Source organism: Cavia porcellus, unplaced genomic scaffold (genome assembly GCF_034190915.1).
Source record: "Cavia porcellus strain 051 isolate PalLab524CR breed Dunkin Hartley unplaced genomic scaffold, mCavPor4.1 scaffold_19, whole genome shotgun sequence".
Taxonomy (NCBI): Eukaryota; Metazoa; Chordata; class Mammalia; order Rodentia; family Caviidae; genus Cavia; species Cavia porcellus.
Window position 1 is genome coordinate 24261425 of NW_026947502.1, and position 21480 is coordinate 24282904.

Below are 21480 nucleotides of genomic sequence, written 5' to 3' on the forward strand. Positions count from 1 at the left end.
TATGAACAAACGGACTTAGTGGACATTTACAGAGTGTTCTACCAACTACATCAGAATACAGATTCTTCCCAGGTGCACATGTGACATTCTCCAAAACAGACCATATATTAGCCCATAGAACATTCTGAAGTAAATTTAAAGGGATTGAAATTATCCCATGCATATTATCTGACCATAGTTCACTAAAATTTGAAACTAATGTCAAAAGAAATTGCAAAACCTGCATAAATACATGGAAATTAAATAACAATCTCTTGAACAATCAATGGGTTACAGATGAAATTAAAGAAGACATTAAGCAATACTTAAAATTCAATGAAAATGAAGATTCAACATACCAAAACCTGTGGGACACAATGAAAGTGGTCCTAGCAATAGACTGTCACATCAAGAAAACAGAACACGCATAAATAAACAACCTAATGCTACACATCAAGCTTCTAGAAAAAGAAGAGCAAACAAAGCCCAAAGCTCATAGAAGAGAGGAAATTATAAAGATCAGAGCAGAAATTAATGCAATTGAGACTAAGAAAATAATACAAAGAATTAATGAATCAATGAGCTGGTTTTTTTAGAGAATAAACAAAATTGATAGACCTTATCAAGAAAAAACTAAAATTCATGCAAAAAGACTGAAAAGAGAAATGACTACAGATCCCATGGAAATTCAGAAGATCATGAATACCTACTTTGAAAATCTTTACTCACATAGGGTGGAAAACAGGAAATGGAGAGATTTCTAGAAACATAAATTACCAAAGCTGACTCAAGAAGATATAACAATTAGGAATAACTCAATATCGGCTACTAAAATTAAAAGCATGATTAAAAACTTACCAACAAAGAACAGCCCAAGTCCTGATGGATTCATGGCTGAATTTTACAAGATATTTAGAGATTTGATGCCAATACTCCTCAGACTCTTCAATGATATTGAAAGGGAGGCAATCCTCCCTAACTCATTCCTGGAGGTAAGTATTACTCTGATATCAAAACCAGAGAAAGACCCAACCAAAAAGGAGAACTATAGGCCAATCTCACTAATGGTCACTGATGCAAAGATTCTCAATAAAGTACTGGCAAACAGAATGCAGCAAATCATCAAGATTATGCATCATGACCAATCAGAATTTAACCCAGGAATTCAGGGATGGTTTAATATATGCAAATCAATAAATGTAATACACCTGTCTTAGTTACTTTTTACTTGTTGCTGAGACAAAATACCTGAAGCCCAAAGTTGGGAAAGGAAAGGTTTATTTCTTACAGTTTTTGGAGGTTTCAGTCCACACTCAGTTGGCTCCAAGACAGGCGGGCATGGCTGGGCTGCAATTCATGGTGGCTGCAAACAGTAAACAGAAACCAGCAAAGAGCAAGACACACCTTCTTCCTGCCATTACATCACATACTGGCTCCACCCCTTTGTGGGTGGAGCACTGACACCGTCAATCTTAGCACTAGACAATGACTGAAAAACAAATTCACAATTCAAACTCATGAGGCTTGGGGGCCACAGACATAAACCATGACAGAGCCAAAGACAAAAATCACATGATCATCTCAATAGACACAGAAAAAGCTTTTGATAAAGCCCAACACTTGTTCATGATAAAAAGCCTACAGAAACTCAGAATAAATGGTATCTACCTCAATCTGATGAAGACCATTTATGACAAACCAATAGCCAACTTTATACTAAAAGGACAAAAACTGAAAGCTTTCACTCTAAAATCAGGAGAAAGACAATGATGTCCACTATCACCATTCCTCTTCAATATAGTTCTGGAAACAATAGGCAGAGCAATCAGACAAGAGAGAGAAATAAAAAGAATAAGGGTAAGAAAGAAGTTAAATTATCACTATTTACAGATGACATGATACTTATACAACAGAAGATCCTACAAACTCCATCAAAAGACTACTAGAGTTAAAAAGCAAACTCAGTAGTGTAGCTGGATACAAAGTCAACACTCAAAAATCAATAGCATTCCTGTACACAAAAAACTAACTGAGAAATTATGGAAATAAAACCTTTCACAATAGTATCCAAAAAATGAAATATTTAGGAACCAACCTAACAATGAATGTAAAAGACTTATACTGCCCTTGAAAAGGAGATTGAAGGAGATATTAGTAAATGGAAAGATAACCCTTGCTCTTGGTTAGGAAGAACTAACATTGTGAAAATAGCTCCATTTCCAAAACTGTTACATAGAGTCAATGCAATCCCAATCAAAATACCATTAACATACTCTATAGACCTACAAAGAGAAAATTCCTAAAATTTATTTGGAAACAGAAGAAACCTAGAATAGCAAAGGCAATCTTGGGCAACAAAAGCAAGACAGGAGACATCTCAATCCATGTCTTGAAATTATACTACAAAGCTACAGTGATAAAATCAGCACAGTACTGGCAAAGAAATATACCTGAGGATCAATGAAATAGATTAGAAGAAGCAAATACAACTGCAGAGACACTTAGCCACCTTATATTTGACAAAGGGGCTAAACATTTTTGCTGGAAGAAAGATAACCTTTTTAATAAATGGTGCTGGAAAAATTGGCTTTCCACTTGCTGAAGACTGAAATTAGACCTGTGCCCATCACCATGCACTAAACTAAGATAAAAATGGATCAAAGATCTAAATATTAAAACAGAAACACTAAATCTATTGGAAGACAAGGTAAATAGAAATGCTGAAGACATAGGGGTAGGCAAAGAGTTCATGGACAAAAACACAAACCACCAAAGAAGTACTTCAAAGGATCAACAACTGAGATCTCATCTTATTAAAAAGTTTTTATACTTCAAAAGAAATCTCCTACGAAGTGAAAAGAAAACCCACAGAATGGGAAAGAATTTTAGCCAGCAGTCCCTCAGACAAAGGACATATATCCAAAATATATAAAAAATTGAAAAACATCAAGCACCCCAAATTCAAAGACCCTCTCCAAAAATGGGCATCTGAGATGAATATACATTTCTCAGATGAAGATACACAAATGGCAAATAAATACATGGGGAAATGTTCACTATCACTGGTCATTCAAGAAATGCAAATTAAAACAACATTGAAATTCCAACTCACTGCAGAAAGAATGGCTGCCCTCAAGAAATCAATCAATAACAAATGTTGGTGAGCTATGGAGAAAAAGGCACACTTCTCCTCTGTTGTTGGGAGTGTAGACTGGTGCAGCCACTGTGGAAATCAGTATGGAGATTCCTCAAAAAATTGGGATTGGAAGTCCCATTCAATCAAGCTATTCCCCTCCTGGATATTTTCCCAGAAAAACTGAAAATGTCATGTCACAGTGCTATGTGTGCACCCATTTTTACAGCAGCACAATTTGTAATAGCTAAGTCTTGGAAACAACCCAAATGCCTACCAACCACAGAATAGATGAAAAAGATGTGGCATTTTTATACAATGGGATATTACTGAGCTATAAAAAGGATGCTGTTGAGACATTTATAGGTAAATGGAGGCAACTTCAGACTATCCTCATGAGTGAAATAAATCAGACCACTTTTTACAATATCATGTTGTCTCTCTAGTATAAAAAATAAATAACAAAAAACTGAAAAACTAATGATCCAAAATGTACAATAGATATTGTAATAATGAAAGGGAAAGAAAGTGCTCAAAAGGAAAAAACAACTTATAGGTATATACATATAGCTCTATGTATGTTTTAGCACGCAAGACAGATAACCATACTGCTAATTCAATTAGTTCATCAAAAAGAATAGTTTGTGCTGTTATTGTTTGATTGTTCATTTTTATGCTTAGATTTTATAAGGTGAACTACTTCTAAAATAACAATATGTAATATATTAACTATTGTTGATTTTTACTGTTATTTTTTTTGAAATTCTGTATTATTTCTACCCTTCTGTTTTGCTTTACAAAATTTTTTAAAAATTCTAAAAACAAAGAGGTGACCTTGTGAAGTTACGGTCTTTAAGAGGCAACAAAGCTTAAATTGAGATCATCAGGGTGTGTAATAATCCAATCAGAATGGTGTCCCTTAAAAAGAAAAAAAATTGAAGAAAGACCCAGGGAGAATGTCACATTAAGATGAAAACAGAAACCAGGATGCTGTCTCTCTACTCCAGAACACCAAAGATTGTCAGCAAACCACTAAACACGAGAAATAGGGCATGAGACAGATTCTTCCTTACAGTCCTCAAAAGAAACTCACCCTGTTGAAGCCATGAGCTCTGATTTGCAGCCTCCAGAATGTGAGACAATGAATTTGTGAAGACACCCAGTTCATTGTACTTGTAACAGTAGCCCTAGCAAAATAATAGGATAGGACTTTGAATGTGAAAAATCCAGGATTTTAAAGATAGAAGGTGTGGATGAGTCTTGGGGCATGATAGTAAGAAGTTATTCTACTCCCACCACTTGGGAACTGTTGGAGGCATAGTATCATCTATTTCCCATTGCTCAAGGTGTTTGCTACAGTTTGAAGAGAGTTCCTTCACTCTGGGAAATACTGTTCTTCACTGGTGCCTTGGCTGAGCCTTCAAAAGTTTATCCTGCTTCTGACTGATGGGATCCATGGTAAGGCCAATAAATTCCATGACCCTCAGCCCACTACCCTAATTCCTTTGCTAATGACTTCCTTGGTCCAAGGAATCCAGAGTATTTGGCCCACCTTGATCATCATGTCAGTGAACAAGAGGTAATCGATACAGAATACTTTGACATTGCCTGGAATATTAGTATAAACAAGGTCCCTCTGGACTATATGAGGGTAGAGGGAAGGAGAATTGGTCTAACAGTAAGCTACACAGTATAAACATCCTGTTTTCCTGCTATAGCAATACAGCCTTCTATTCATCTTACTTTTATAAGGATGATGAAGAGAAAGCACTCACCAATTGAATAACTATCAGGTAGCAGAGGGAATGTTAATTGGATCCATAAAAGATACAAAATCTTGCATAGCATCAAGTAATATTGATGCTTAGGTACTATCATCTGCCATAATTCACTTTATATTTAGAGATGATGAACAGGTGAATCAAATGGGAGTACCAATGACCACCACTATTACTTCCTTCAAATCTTTGACTGCTGTGTATGACCCTATCTTCTTCCTTTTGACAAAAGGGTAATTTCTGTGGCTTCCTTCAGTAGAAGGTTCCATCAGAGCTTCATACTACAGGGATCTTGCAGGAGGTATAGCCAGGCAGATGCATGTATAGCCTATTCTACATTCAGGAATCGGACCAAACTCCTGTCTGTTATTTTCCATGGACTGCATTTGAACGTGAGGACCATAATGGAGCTCAGGGCCACTTGGATTAGGTCAACTTGGATCTTTACCTGTTAGTCTTTGAGAAATCTATACTCTTGTTTCCCTGATACACAGTTACTTGACAAGTGGTTAGAATTATCTTTGGGAAAAGACCAGAGAAATATTTGCTAAAGATACTTGTGGGTAGAGTTTTTTAAAAGAACGAGCCTCCCCTTTCATGGACTTTGACTTAAATCTAGAAGCTCAGTGAAGGCTCAAATTTTCCCATGATTGATTTTCTGATCATATAAATTAATTTACAATCTTTGTAGCTGATCATCTATTTGACTCCTAGAACTACCATTGGTCAATGTCATGATTCCATGTGGGTCAAGGCACCTTGACCGTCTCTCTTGCTTTGCTCTTACTCACCCTTTGTTACCTATAATAACAATTACAACTACCCAGGATCTGATGGAGCTGGAGCTACCTCTCTCCCACAAACTGGAAATTCTTCATCTCCTTGACAATAGGAAGCCTAGTTCCATAACACTACATGCTAGCATTGACACTGACTTATTGAAGACTGCCCTGCTTTGTGTCTGTATTAATTTTCTGTGGCTGCTACACAAATTATAAGCCAATAAAACATTTCAGCTATGGAAAACAATGGACATTTATTCTCTCTTGAAGACTAGAAGTCAGCAGAGCTGTGCTCCCTCCGGCTGCTCTAGGGCAGAAATTTCTTTGTGTCTTCTAACTTCAGGTGATGGCCAGTAAACCTTGGTGTCCTTTGGCTCTCGTAGCTACCATTTCAGCTTTAAATGTTCATCTTTCCTATGTGTGTGTCTGTGTCACTGTGTCTCCAAATTTCCTTCTAAGTACCTATCATTGGATTTAGGGCCTATCCTTTTTCAGCATGGCCTCATTTTAATTTGATTATATCCACAAAGACCATCTTTCCAAATATGATTGTATTCATGGGAACCTGCAGACTGAACATATATTTTGGAGGACACAATTCAACTGACAATATTTTCTTTTTGTCCTAAATAAAAAGTATGTCTTCTGGGATTTTCAAGAGAATTGACCAGGTATCAATTCTCAACACACGCTGAATAAAATAAATGTATTCTAACATGCCCACTTCCCTGAGCTCTCTGATCCCTTCTTAAATAATGGTATCAAATAAACCAACAAGAATGGTATCTCAGCTACATTCACTGTAGGTCACCACCAGACCTGGCTTTCAGGAACCATTTCAAAATACCAGTAAGACCAGCTCCAGGTCTTTGTTGTAATGCTGGATCAGGGATAAGTGCTTTAAGCCAATGGACATTTTCTTCTATCCATGTGCACTTTCTATAACATCCTAAGGCTTAGAACACTCTGCCTCCACTTCCGTCCCTTGAGTACTGTTAGACAGATCCTGCAACAGCTTTGCTGCACAACCTGTATCTCCCCAAAGCAGAACACTCAGCTCCCTTCTCAGTCCATGCTGGATCCCGATGCTGCTCACTAGAGGAGGCAGCGAAGACCAGTGGAACAGCTAGTGATCCAGAGGAATAAGCACCAGTGCACAAGGCCAAGTGATATCGTGAAGAAAACAGCGGGCTATTCCCCTAGACAAGAAAGAAGGGGAGGAGGTTTGAGAGCTCAAGATACTCAGGCTCATACATCCAAAGTTCCTATGTCACATTATGGGTTGTATTTTTTTCCCCCATCAGCATTCAGATTTTACCCTAGGATCCTTGTTGAGGATTTGGAACTCTTGCAACTCTGACATCCCTTTAGTCAGATTCTGACCTAATCTTACCAGTCTGCTCTGCAAGTACATGAGAGTCTTAAACTTCACAGTACCTGCTGTAAGTAAAATAATCCAAACACAAATCCACTATGGATATGTGAGGTTACATGGCAACAAGAGATTAGGGATGTAAATAGAATAAGGTCCTGATCAATGCTCCTTAAAAAGGAGATGATCTGGGGACTTCTGAGTGGGTTCAGTTTAATCACAGAGGCTTTTAAAGGTGAAGAGAGTAGATGGTGGGATACAATCAAGAGAATTCAGATGGACTGGAATCACTGTTCAGTGCTAGCTTTCACTGCAGAGGAAGGAGCCGTGAGCCAAGCAATGCGGACAGCTTTCAGAAGCTGGAAAATACTAGAAGCAGATTCTCCCCTCTGGCCTCTAGAAAGTAGCATAACTCTGATAATGCCTTGATTTTAGCCAAATGAGACCCTTGTCAGATGTCTGACCTAATTAGTATTATTTTAACCTTATAAGTAGGTAATCACGTTACAGTAAAGGAAACTAACACTGAACCCCTTTGACTTGCAAGTGTGGGTTCTGTTGCCCTTACCTATCATTTGCTATTTGAAGGATCTCCAGAGTGATCAAAGCAGGCCCCCTACACCATGGTTCTTGTAATTATCCTTATTTGTAAGCAGTTAAGAACCTTCGCTAACTTGATACCCCACTCCCATGTTCCACCTGCACCTCATTTTGCAGGTGGAACACATAGAATTACATCACTAAATAGGACCATTCTCATCCTGTTTACTACTAGCAGTGAGGACTCTATTGCTGTCAGACACAATGACAATGCAACTCCAAAGTCCAATCCTGTGAATCTGTTTTCTAACTTCTGTTTTTAATTAGGATACATGGAATCCTCTAAAATCTCACTACTCCAAGAGTGATCTGCAGACCTGAATTGTCAGCATCACCTGAGGGCTAGTTAGAAATGCAGACTCTCAGGGTGCACCCCAGACCTGCTACAATCTGATTCCACTTTTGAGCTAGAATCCTGCATGATTCAAATAGATATTAAACTTGAAGAAGCACAAGCCGAGAAAATGCAACCCCAGGATTAACATGTAATCAGCTTTTTGGGGAATGCATGCACAGGCAGCAGGGAGAAGAGAAGTGAGACAGAAAGATGGAAGAATTCAAGATAATACATTATAGTTCTGGCCACTGCTTCATGACAAGCCATGCTCAGCAGATGCCCCTGCTCATCTGTTCCTCACATCCTGGACAGGCTACATGAAAACTGGTCCATCTTCTATTTCACATTGACCCAAGTGAAAATTAACAATTTTGTGCACTTCCAAGCTGCATCCTGTGGCCTCTTTAGTAGCACTTTGGAGGCCAAATCTTAAAGCCTATAATGCAGCACTTCTCTGAACTGCCATTGGTGGAGATTCAGAGTGTGCGGCCAGTCGGCAAGTCTGTCTGGCTCCAAGTGGAGGATTATGCAGACCCAAGTGGAATCAGTGCAGCCCACTCCCACTAGCATGCATTGGGTCGTCCCAGCCAGGCAAGTGATATCATCACTTCTTTACCCCCCACATGTACCTTGTGTTCTGAGCATTTGCTAAGACTGGAAGACTAAGTCGACCATCCTCTGCCATTGCTTTTTGTGTGACTATGTGTTGCTTGTTTTCACAGTGAGAGAGAATTCTCACTAAAGAACTAGTGTCAGAAAGACATGGCCACCAAATTAAGGATGATTCAGACAGCACCTTTTCTGCAGTTCACACGGGAAGTAGCCAGAAACCCCTGAGGACATGTTCCAAAAGAATCCCTGGGTTGTGGAGTGAAATATCACAGGACTGTGACCTTAGGAATAGGACTTCACCTTGCTAAGCTCAATTCCTCTTCTATGACACAGAGCAATGTTAGAAGGCCCTTAAATCAGTGAGAGAAACTAAGGGCGCAGGGCAATGGTTAGGGATATTTGGTTCTCTCCAAGTCATCCCAGGAGTCGATCATAATGAGTTCTTAACAGAAGCTTTTTTTTTAAAAAAAAGGAAAAAATAATAAAATAAATAAAAGCAACAAATAGACCTGTCTAGTGATAGCTTGGGCTGTAAGTGGCACCATTTCGTGGTCCTCCACCTTCATCCCAAGGAAGTAAAATCATCCCTGGGTATTCAAGGGGGATCAGTTCCAGGACCTCCACAGTACCAAAAGCCATAGGCACTCAAGTTCCTTGTATAAAATGGCATAGTATTTGCATGTAACCTAACACACCTTCCATACACTTTAAATAACCTCTAGGTGACTAATAATACAGTGTAAATACTTTATAAGTAGTTATTACAATGATTGTTCAGGGAATGATGACAAGAAAAGGTCTATATGTATTAAGTGCAGATGCATTTTTTTTCTAAACAGCTTTACTCTGTGGAGTTGAATCACAGATGAAGCACTGCATATGCCGAGGACTGGCTGACTGTGCTCAGGTCCTGTGAGAGACTCTCACTCAGTGCACATGACAGCTACATTATCAATGACACACACAGACCTCAGCCCCAGACCCTGTCTGTAGCAAGTTCCAGCTGAAGTGCTTTCCAGCAAACATCAAAGAAATGTGCTATGTCTCAGGGAGCACTCAGGGAGAATCTATCCTGCTGAGAGGTCCCAGGCTCTCACTGTGCAGCCTGGCTGCCCACTTCCACCCACAAGTACGTGCCCCCAGGCTCAGCCACTGCAACAGCCACAGACGTGGAAGCAGCAGCTGCTGTTATGGCTGTTGAATTAGATATGGCAGCAGGCAACGCACTCACCATCCTCACACTTGAAGTAGAAGCGAGGGCTCAATGCACACAAGTTGACTCATTCCTAAGACCTGCCCATGAAAAGGCACAAAACTGTTGGCCCAGCTATTTTGTCTGCTTAAGACGACAATCTTTCTTCATGGAAAGAAGTAAAATCTCCTCCTAACAGAATGTATTACCCAGTAGAAAATGAGGTACTGCCAAGGCCACAGGACTAAAATTACTGTTTTATCTCCCTTTCCAAGGAGAAAGTTAGTGCCAGAATATTCCATGAAGAGCTCCCTATCCAGGCTCTCATACTGGTCCTGACACAGACTATAGAGTGAAAAACCTGCTCAGAACCTGACAGAGTTACATACATGTGTCACTTAACCAGGACATGTTGTAAGACATGCACTATCTGCCATCCCATCATCATTAGAGGGTACGGTCACAGAAAACTAGATGTTTCCAGCCACTCACTCGGCATGACCTCTTGGTACAATCAAGGGACATGTGACCATGAGCTGGATGAAGCTGCAGCTGGTATCACGTAGCACCCTGTTTTATGGTTAACTTTTCAAAGTACAAGGAGACCACTCTAAAATATAAAAGTTTAGCACAGTAAACACAAACCAGTAACACAGCAATCTATGATCAAGAACTATGTATACTACATAATTGTTGGTGCCTCGCCTTCATATCACTGGCAGCACAGTGAGTTTATTTACATCAGTACCACCAAAAACACACAAGGAATGTGCTGTGCTCAATTATCTCAGTGCTGATATGTCACCAAGCAACAGGAATTTTTCAGTTCCATTTCAATCTGACAGGACTGTCATTGTACATGTGATACATCACTGACCGAAACATTGTTAGGTGGGCATGACTGTATTTAGTACAAAGCAATCATTAGTTCGCTCTCCAAAATTCAGTGTTTGTGGGATAAGGAGCACACCACCAAACAGCCGTGAGTCAGGGGTTAAGAAGCTGGACGCTGTGGGTGGAAACAAGGGGTAAGGAGAGGCTGGGTGAGGAGGGTTAGTAGCAGAGGACAGGACAGCTCGAAAGCCACATTTTCTTTCCCCAGGACGCCTGCCCAAGGGAGGCTTCAGCAGGATGGATGGAGAAGGGAACGGTTCACTCTGACTGGGGCAGGGACTCAGCATGGGCTTCTCCTGTCCACTGAAATCAGGAGATACAGAAAAATCACGAGTGGAATCCTGCCACACACACACACACACAGCAGGCACCAGTCTGAGATAGCGACTTATAAAACATTACAGCAATCTCTTTACTTGGAAGTTTATAATAAACACCTCATAAAAATAAGTGTTAATAACCCAAACTCTTACAAGAAAAAGCAAAGTTGGCCGCACTGTTTTTCTTAAATTCAACTCTTAACTTCAGTGAGAAAAAATTGTAAAAGAGCTGTGTCTTTTTTCTCTATTTTTCAAATGAAAAAATTTTGCAAAATGACACAGAATTTCAAAACAAATAGGACACTAACAATGGAGAATATATTGTGAATCGTTATCTTCAAAGCAGTTGCTTGTCCAATTCTGACTGCTTGCAAAATTAGGTGAGTTCAGGCTGCAGTCAGCATAGTGAGGGCTAAATAAATGTTAATTATTTTTGTTTAATTTATGGCAAGGGATGATCTTGGCTACTCATGATCCATTTTTAGAAGTTATAGGGACTTTGTCTTTAAAGTTCACTACAATGTTAAAAAATGGAAAATCAATTAAAAATTATAAACAAATCAAATCCCAGGAGCTACCCGGACATGGCAAAACCCACCAAGTATATGAACTTCAGAGCTGTGTGACTTGTGACATTGTCCTCACCATCCATCCAGAAATGGAACATGAAAACTATCAGCATTTGTTGAAGAGATGAGCGACAGCCACGCATTGGCTGAGAGGCGCTTCCTCGTTCATTCCTTGCAGCAGCCACTTAGCTGATGCGCGAAGACTCAGGTTAAACAATGTCAAGGTGCTCAGAAAAAGTAGCTGCAAGAGTGAGGTTCACAGCCTTCCTGTCCAACATGGCTTGGCTGCCTTCTAAGACACTCCCCCACTGCCAAGCCAGTTCTCACATTCCCACCGCAGCAAAGGTGAGGTCTTTATCTCTAAGAACCTGTTTCCTCCTTGGAGTATTCTTCGTCCCGGGAATGTCACTCTTGGATCTCTCATTCTGTTCTCCCCCTCAAGCCCTGGGTCCGCCCTGAATCTTTCCCCAAGCTGGCTACTTTCCGTTTTTAAAGAGATGACCGCCAGAGGGCGACATTGACCTGTTTTTCTTTAGGTGCTTGCTCAGTAGACCCCGCAGTGTCTTTGGGGGAAAGATTAGTCCACTAATGAATGCCTCAGCCTGACTTCCACAGAGCCTGCCCTTGGGACAAAGACGCCATCCCGAGGTCAAGCCCCAAAGTACACCAGAGACACAATCCGTACAAATGGTGCTGTCTGAGCTGGACAGGAAGCCCAGATAAAAGCCAATGACCGGGCACTGCAAACTGTGGGTAGTGGATAGAAATGCCCATTTCTCGCCCCTATTAAATAATTAAGGAAATTGTAGCGCAGAGTTCAAACTAGTCCCTCATCCTCCATCCCAGGCTACTTCTCCTAGGAACACAGAAGCTACGTGTGTTTTCTGTGTAAAGTGAAAGAACATGAAAGCCAGCCCCTACATAGGTGATGTTATAAGAGCAGGTGATCTCCGTGAGCTCAGAACTGCTGCAGCCCCCGCTGCTGAACCATCAGTGTCATCTCCCATCCTATAGCTCCTATGTCCCTAATAAGACCTGGCATTTCCTGAGCATGGGCTATAACCCTGGCATTAGGTCCTCAAAGCTACACTCAGAAGTTGGATTTTCTCACACAGATGAATAAACTGAGGCCCCAAGCTAGTTTATTGCAATCTAAGGTATCAGAGACCCTATGGAGTAGAAGTAGGTTTGACTAACAGAAAGTTTGGTGCCAAGTTCTGAGCTCTTTGCTCTCTGCTCCGTGATCCAGTAGCAGCCACAGTGGATCTGTCCTCAGCCACAGTGATTTGGCCTCTCTCGTCAATCCCTGGCTTCTGGTGCCCAAGCCTTAACCATCCTCATATGTGCTTTCCCAGATCCTAGGCTATAAATTTTATACGCAATGCATCACTCTTCCCTTCCAGTGCTTCAAGACAGATGGTATTTTGCCTGCATCTTATAAACAAAAGCCTTGTAAAATTAAGAAATTTGGCTAAGACCATACAGCTACCAAGTAGCAAAGCAGAGATTTGAACCTAGCTCTGCCCAGTCCCAGAGCCCATGCTTTTTATGTTCTGTTACCTTGTCTCAGATATCCCAATGTGAGGTTCAAAACACATGGCCTTTCCCATTCAAGAAGGCCTCTCAATCTGGACTTGGGCAGGTAAACTGTATCCTGAGCATTCCCTTGTTGGCTCAGGTCCTACCTGACTTTTCTACTTCTTTTAAAAATCATGTTTATAGTTTTATTTCTCTGACATTAGAGATGCATCTTCTCAGGGTAGAATTCTCATTCCAGGGAAATTTTAAACCCTCTAAAATACATTCAGTGCTTACAAAATGAGACACTTGTTTTCCCAGACACCCTGGAACTAGAGGCCCTTAGGGATGACTCTCAAGCCTGATCTGGTCAATGAAAGTAGGCAGCACCTGTGTTCCTTGCAAGAACTTCAGCCAGTGCTCAGCAAAGTCTGGAATGAGGAGCCCCTTGGGGCTGTTTGGATGCCCTGGCCTAAAGGGCTCACCTTGTGATGAAGGACAGAGGGCACAAAGTGCTCTGATCCCACTTACTGGACTCTGGGAACTGAGAGTCAACATGGATGAGGCTTCCTGGTTTAAAGATAAGCTTTATCTGATCTCTAGGACAGAAGAAACCAGGGCTGCATACAACTAGGGAGACTCAGGTAAGGTTTCTCCAAAAACATCTCTAAGGAAAAAGACCTCAGCAATACCAGAAGTTGACTATGGTGAAGCCTGGAAACTGGGTCTCACAACCCCTTTCAGCCATGAACTTGGGGACTCTGAACCCTCTCTGACTATGGCCTGCCAGTGGAAGAGCCTGGCCACCCCATTGGCATCCATGCTAAATAATCTTCCTCCTTTTACTGTGACCCTTTAGCCACTGGTTGTTGAAACTGATCAATTTAATAATTCCCAAGGCAGCAAACTCAGGTATGCTCAATTGTACAAATCCATACTGGCTGCGGTATATAATTAGTGTTTGTTGTGTGCCTGTCTGCACCAGGTGAAATGATTTCCTTCCATTGCCTGCTGAGCTCTCACTGGGAGCTCTGGGAGCTAGACCCTGCCCTCATTCCCATTTTCACTTGAGAAAAATGAGGCTGAACGAAGCTGAACCTCTCCTCTGTGCTCACATAGCTATGCAGTCCCAGGCTAAGGGTTTGCAGCTGGGTGCTCCCTCCTCGGAGAGCCCATGTCTGCCCCAGCTCTCCTGTGATTACCTCTTGCCTTTCTTTTCTCTAATTATTTAAATAAAAAACTGCAATAACAAAGTCCTGTCTAGTTCTTCATTGGAAAGCAATAATTGAGTTTGTATTTATATTTCTAGATTTCTATGCAGTGACTGTAGCATACTTTTACCTGAAAATGATGCTTTGCAGCCCGTCTCTTTGAATATTATTAGAACACAAATATCTCTCCCTACCACTAATTATTATTCTAAAATCTGACTTTCATAGCTATACCATATTATATCATTTGGATGATACACAACTTAATCAATCCCCTATTGTTGGAAATTTAGGTTACCTGCAGTTTGACATAGTTATAAACAATGCTGTGGTTGGCTGCCACACAGCTAATTCTGTGCGCCGCTGAATTCTCTCAAATGAGGAACTGCTCAGTTTGATAGACAGCTTGGGCCTGGATCAGTGAGTGGCAAGGGAGTGTTCTTTGAAAATTTAGGGACCCACCCTCAGCAAATCATGTGTCCTGATAAAGACACACTAAACTAAAACCCGCCCTGCGCTTACTCTAAACACCTACTAAGCAGATACACACTGTGGGGAAGGGGCCCCTCTTTTACTGTTATGGTGAGATAGTGGTTCCTCGGGGTCTGGGAAAACCCCTGACCGCCCGTTACCTGCAGCATCCCCAGGCACGCTCAGTGGCCCTCTCACTTGGTCCTGACACCATGTGGAGAGCAGAGTGGAGAATTCCTTGGGAAGCACCCGCTCTGCGTTCTGCACAGCACCCTGATCTTCAGCCTCAGGGAGTATGGAGTCCGAGGAAGTGGGAGGAAGTTGGCTGGGGAGCCGGAAGTGCAGGCAGGAAAGCAGGAGGGGTGGGACCAGGGAGGCCAGCGCCTGCTCTCCTCCAGTCTGCTGGGTCACAGAGAAATGTCAGGAGTTAGGAGAACCTAGCCAGGGAAGCGCTGCCTATCCGCTGAAAAGGGAGACCAGCACCCACTCCTCAAGTTGGGGGCCTGCTAGGGGTGGAGGGCTGCTGACACCAGCCCCTTCCAAGCATGACTGTAGAAGGGAGCCTTGAAAGGAGAGGAACTGGCCCTGGGAGTAGCATGGGGAGCTGGCCAGGGTCGAAGCTCTTGGTGCCAGAGGCTGAGCTAGAGGGAAGAGGGATGTCTGGTGAGTCTGGTCTCTCCCCTCACCCCAGCCCCGCTCCTTCCATGCCAGGGGTCTTGTGGAGGCAACTTGAAAGGATTTTCAGTCTGTTTAGGAGCTGGGGAGGCTGCTTGCCCTGCAGCCAGAAAGAAACTTGAATTACGAAATTCTCTCTCCTTTCTCCCTGAAGTTTGATCCCCAGCCTCCCTCTTTTGATGTTATTTTTAAGAGCCCTATAGTTCCTTTGGGCAAATCTCCAGGCCAGATCGATGCAGCTTCTTGTCTTCCCACCTGCGGAGCGACAGAGAGAATGTCTGTCTGTTTGTCTGTCTCTCTGTGTGGTTAGAGTTGAGACCTCAGGAAAAGCCAGTCTCCTCTCCTCTGTGACTTTCTGTTCTGGCAACATCAGAAAATGTGTCTCTGCTTTCAAAGACCAATCCATGAGGCTTCTTCTGATCCAGTGTTTGATCCAGTGGAGGACTAGGGCTGTTAACCAGAGAATGAGGGGCTGGGCTAAAAAGGAGGAGGAAACTGAGAGGAGAAGAGGAGAAATCAGCAAATGAGAGAAGGATACACAGAGAAAGAGACACACAGAGACACTGGAAGAGAAGGAGGGGAAAGAGAGAGAGAGAGTGCGGCAGAGCCAGTCTAAGGGGTGCCTAGTGGTCAGATTAGTGCACAGAAAAGAACTAGTGTCAGGAAGATCAGAGGGAGGAGAAGGAACACAGGCAGAGAGAAGAAAATGAACCGTGAAGAAAGAAGGAAAGAATCAAATGCAGAAAGGATAAGGGGAGAGAAAAATAGGAAGGGAAGAAAAGCATGACAAGGGTAAGAAAAATAAGGCAAAATAAAAGAATAAAGCAAAGCACCTGTGAAGATTTTGAGGTAAAGAAACCCAGGAGAGAAGGAATGAGGAGCCCGTGCCATATAGGCTATCAGCACTAATAGGCTGTCTGAGCATGTCATTAGCGGGGACCTGAGGCGGGAGGGTGGAGAAAGGAGGGAGGACCGGAAGGCAGGTGGCCTCCCCTGGGTGGGGCTGCCCAGCAGAGCCTCAGGGTATAAGTTGGAGGCTGGGGCCTGCCAAGCACCTGTCAGGGGCAGCTCCAGAGCTCAGGTGCCAGGCTGGTGGTGCTGCTTCACCCGGCCCCAGCATGAGCTCCTACGACCTCCCAGCAGCCTCCCCGCCTCGCTGCAGCCCCCAGTTCCCCAGCATCGGCCAGGAGCCCCCCGAGATGAACCTTTACTATGAGAACTTCTTCCACCCCCAGGGTGGGCCCAGCCCTCAGCGGCCCCCCTCCTTTGAGGGAGGTGGCGAGTATGGGGCCACCCCTAACCCCTACCTCTGGCTCAATGGACCAGCCATGACCCCTCCACCTTACCTGCCGGGCACCAACAGCAGCCCCTTCCTGCCCCAGGCCTATGGCATGCAGAGGCAGCTGCTTCCCAGCATGTCCGGGCTGGGGGGCAGTGACCTGGGTTGGCTGCCCATCCCCTCGCAGGAGGAGCTGATGAAGCTGGTGCGTCCACCCTATTCTTACTCGGCTCTTATTGCCATGGCCATCCACGGGGCACCTGACAAGCGCCTCACCCTCAGCCAGATCTACCAGTACGTGGCTGACAACTTCCCCTTCTACAACAAGAGCAAGGCCGGCTGGCAGAACTCCATCCGCCACAATCTGTCCCTCAACGACTGCTTCAAGAAGGTGCCCCGAGATGAGGATGACCCAGGTAAGGGGGCCACCAGGGCAGGGAGAGGCATCCTGCAGCAAGTTTCTGAGTTCCCAGGTAAGGCTTCTTTCATTCCTGTCCCAAACAGGAAGCTTTGATTCTGGTTGTTCCGTCCCCAGCACCCCCAGACTGAGGCTGCCTGGAGACAGAGCTGAAGGGAGGTGGAGGAGGACACAGGCCTGGAGCAGATTTGAGTTTTAACAGGTTTCAGTCAGGACCTTGGTCAGGCTAGATCTCTGAGCCTCAGCTTCTTAATCTGACAAATAGGGATACTATATCCGTGCAGGTTCATGGCTGTAGAGGTGAGATACTATATGTGAAGTCTCTACTACTAACAAAGATTTAATGGGCTATGGTCAATATTATGAATCATGTACATTCCCAGGACCTAGTGCATTGGAAAACTTCAGGTGGTAAGAATGGTCCAAACCAAGCCCAAGTGCATGCCCACAGGGGAGAAGTTCTGAACTTCGATGGACACCCATCCCACCTTCACAACCTCTTTTAAATCTCCACAACATGAGTACCTTTATGAACCCATTTCACAAGTAAGGAAAATAGTTCAGAGAGGTGGAACAGCCTACCTCTCTTAGGTGATGCAGTGAAGTGCTAGTGATAGTACTTGACTCTGAAAGCAGGTCCAACCCAGAGAATGTGACCTTCTCCTTTGCAATGACAAATGTCTAAAGTAAGGAGAGCTGCAGAGAGCAATGTAGTAAAAATATTCATGAAACATTTTCCTAGAATTAAAGTCCATTGTTGTTTTGCTATACCAGAATATGGCCAAAAGAAACCCCACTTTTGCCCCATTTGATGCTAGCAGTATCCATGTCTGTCTGTCTCCCGGAAGAAAGCATCTGTTCAAGAACTGCCCTTGCCCTCCAGCTGAGAGAGGGTAACAGGAAAAGCTGGCCTTCCCTCCCATGGTGCCTCATAGTTGCAAAGCTCTCTTACACCTCTAGCATCTGTCCTTCCCCATGGAGGCCCCGAGGAGGAATGGACAGGTCCAGTGGGCTCATTTGTCAGACTAGGAAACTGAAAGTCACTCAAAGTCCTTTAGCAGTCAGGAGCAGAGCGAGGCTCAATCCCACCTTCAGAGTCAACCCCAGGACTGCTCTCAGGCAGCCCTGCCTTTTTTCCTGGGTTCTCTCTAAGCTCAGCAATGGAAGCATTCCCCCACCTCTCAGCCCGCTCCAGCACCCAGCCTCACCCCACTTCAGCCTTCTGAAAAGGCCTACCCTGCATGTCTAGAATGCCAGCACCTCTCTTTCCTTGTGGACATCCCCACTGCCACCACTTGGGCGATGCCTAAGCAGAGATAGATATGGTGCAATTGGTTAAGTGGTTGGTTTGTAGAAGTCCTCCATTCTCAGGATTTTATTCTTTTCTCTCTACATTTGTCAACTTTGTTTTTAACCTGTGACAATGACAAGGAAGAGAAGAAGAGAGGCATTTTGTCCACCTCTCTGTCTTCTTACCTCCTCACACTTCTGTTGCAGGCAAAGGGAATTACTGGACTCTGGATCCCAACTGTGAGAAGATGTTTGACAATGGAAATTTCCGCAGGAAGAGGAAGAGAAAATCAGATGTTGCCTCCAGCACAGGCTCTTTGGCCTCAGAGAAAACTGATAGCAGTCTCCTGGCAGGCAGCCCCAAGAGCACAGAGTCACAAGACATCCTGGACAGTGGCTCACCAGGCACCTCCAGCTCCCCAGAGAAGCGGTCCTCCCCACCCCCCTCAGGCACCCCATGCCTCAACAGCTTCCTCTCTACCATGACAGCCTATGTGAATGGGCCGAGTCCAGTGGGGCGCCCTGTGGGCACACCAGGACTGAACCCTGAGCCCTCTGACAAGATGGGACAGGGCACCCTAAGTTTCAACTCCTACACCCCACTCACCAACCTCACAGGCCATGGGAGTGGGAGTGAATGGGCCAGCTCAATGCCCACCAATGCGTTTGGCTATGGAAGCTCCGTCTTCAACCAGCTCAGCCCTCACTTCTACAACAGCATCAACACCAACAGCGCCCTCTACCCCAGGGAAGGCACAGAGGTCTAGGGCCCAAACAGCTCCTGGGCTACACGGACATGACCAGAGAAAAATAGCCAAGTCCCCCAAGTCAGCCTCCATGCCACCCCGTGATCCAGGACCTCAGAGCTGCCCATGCATAACACAGGAGACTCAACAGAATGCATCTCTTTCCAGAACTTTGTTCAAACTTTCTGTCCATGACACCTGAGTGCACACAAACACTGACCAGCTTTGCAGCAGTAATAGTGATGCCTGAATAGGCAGTCTTAATGGTGGCAATTTTTTGAGCACTTACTCTGTGCTGTGTGCTGTGGTAGGCTCTTTGCAGGCATGGTCACACTTACTATTTAAAGTTACCCTGTGAGATTCACATCAACCTCATTAACAGAAGGGAAGTAGAGCTTGAAGAAGCTAAATAACTTCCAGGGTTTTGCAAACTAGCAAATGCAGAGCTACAAGTCAAATTTGAATATGGGCAACTCCAAAGGTTGAACCAAAGGAAGCAGGCACAGAGGATTGGCTGAGCAGCTAAAGAATGTAAGGGAGAGAAGCCGATTCCAGCAGATATGTCAAAATTTCTCCCCTGCCCTCTAGTTGTCCATCAAAATCCAACACCAGCCAGGCCTGTCTTGTTCTGGTCTGTCTTTGTTCTGTTTGCTCCAACTTTCCTGCAGATACGCATCTGGCTACCACTCAAGGAGGGGAGTAACTTACCAGCAGACTTAATTTAGAAAGTACAGCCCAAGTGCCTTGCAGGGTGGGGTAGCCAGCAGATACGATGCAGTGTGTCTCTTTTCCAGCTCCCCCAGAGCTTGAACAGATCCAGGGTCAGTGAGGAATGCCCCACCCATGCTGCCTTTCTGCAAAATCTCATAAAGCCCGGCTTCCTGTGTGTATGTGTGTGTCATGGACCAGTGAGTTGGCAGTGGCTGAGGCTTCCAAAAGAAACAAGGTGGAATGAGCACTTCCTTCTCCATAGCTCTGGAGAGGTGGGTATTTGTCTGAGAAGTAACAGCCTCAAGGGAAAATCCTCAGTCTCCCTCTGGGGTCTGTGAGGTCTGTGAGTGCAGCTCCTGGGAATCTCTTTCTCATTTTTGTAGGTACTTTATATGCCTGTGATGTTTCATCATAGCACATTTTAGAAAGCATTGTTTGATTTATTTTCTTTTTAATTAAAAAAACATTTTGTGCAGAAGTATATGGGCCTTTCTTATGAATTGTCCTATCTCTGGCTGCCTGGTTGATTTAACATGGGGTCAAGGATAGCCTTGGGCCAAAGGCATTTGGAAGGGGAGGCAGAGAAATCATGGGTATCATGGCTCTTTTTCCCTCCTCTTCACTGGCAGGGATACCAGACAAAGGCCTTCAAACTAAAGACATAGGTATATGGAACAAGGTAGGTATATGGAAGGAACTTCCGTACTCAATACTCCTAGTACTCCATATAGATCAGATCTATCCCATCTTTACAGTTCTTGCAAACTTCATAACTGTACTGTGACCATTCATTCAGTCCTTCCCAGCACTGTAAAGGAGGTAGTGCCAGTCTTCTACACAGATGACAAAGCTGAGGTTCTCAGTGATTGAGTGGCTTTCCTGAAGTATTCATCCATACCACACTCGAGTCTCTCTGACCCCTGCACTCCAAATGTGACTAATGCTAGTAGCAGTAGCCCTTGGGGCAGACACACAGCCAGGGTTGTGTAGCCACAGAGTGTACTAGGGCCTCCCTGGGGTCTCAAGCACCATGAATGCTGAAGGATGTGAGTCAGGGTTGGAGGGCTTCTCATTGGGAGCTCCTCCTCTTTGGTTGTGTGTAGAGAGGGTTCATGCCAGGCAGAGGGAGCTGAGGAGTTTCTTCAGAGTGTCAGAGAGGAGGTTGTAACTAAGAACAAGAATGATAATGACAATAATAGCATCCTTCGTGAGGTTGCTAGGTACCGGAAATTGTATTAGAACTAAACCTGCTTTATTGCATTTCACTGTCAAAATACTCCAGTGCAATTATGCCCTTAATGCCATTTCATAGGTGAGAACACAGAGGCCTGGAGAGATTCTGTAGCTAGTGATCAAGATCACAGGCTAAGAGTCATACAGATCCCATGGCTGAAACCTCTCTTTAAAGCCCCTAGCAAAGGAGAACCGAGGACTTGACACAGAAGTAAAAATCACAAAAACCATGAAAAAGTAGAGATTACCAAATGCTTTCCCAGGGAATCCCCTTTCACAGCAAGATTTCTCCTGGCAGATGTGGTGACAGCTGAGGGAAGAACATGAAAAGGACAGTATTAGACCAGGAAAAGCCTTGGG

The 21480-nt window shown here is 43.9% G+C and overlaps 1 protein-coding gene across 1 annotated transcript; it reads left to right on the forward strand.

Annotated features, from left to right (window-relative positions):
- Nucleotides 1-16236: 16236 nt before the first annotated feature.
- Nucleotides 16237-20359, forward strand: Foxi1 (forkhead box I1). Its single transcript, XM_063230760.1, has 2 exons — nt 16237-17138; nt 18638-20359. Exons 1-2 carry the CDS (start codon nt 16562-16564, stop codon nt 19195-19197), a joined length of 1137 nt encoding a protein of 378 aa, XP_063086830.1. The 5' UTR covers nt 16237-16561; the 3' UTR covers nt 19198-20359.
- The last annotated feature ends 1121 nt before the right edge of the window (nt 20360-21480 follow it).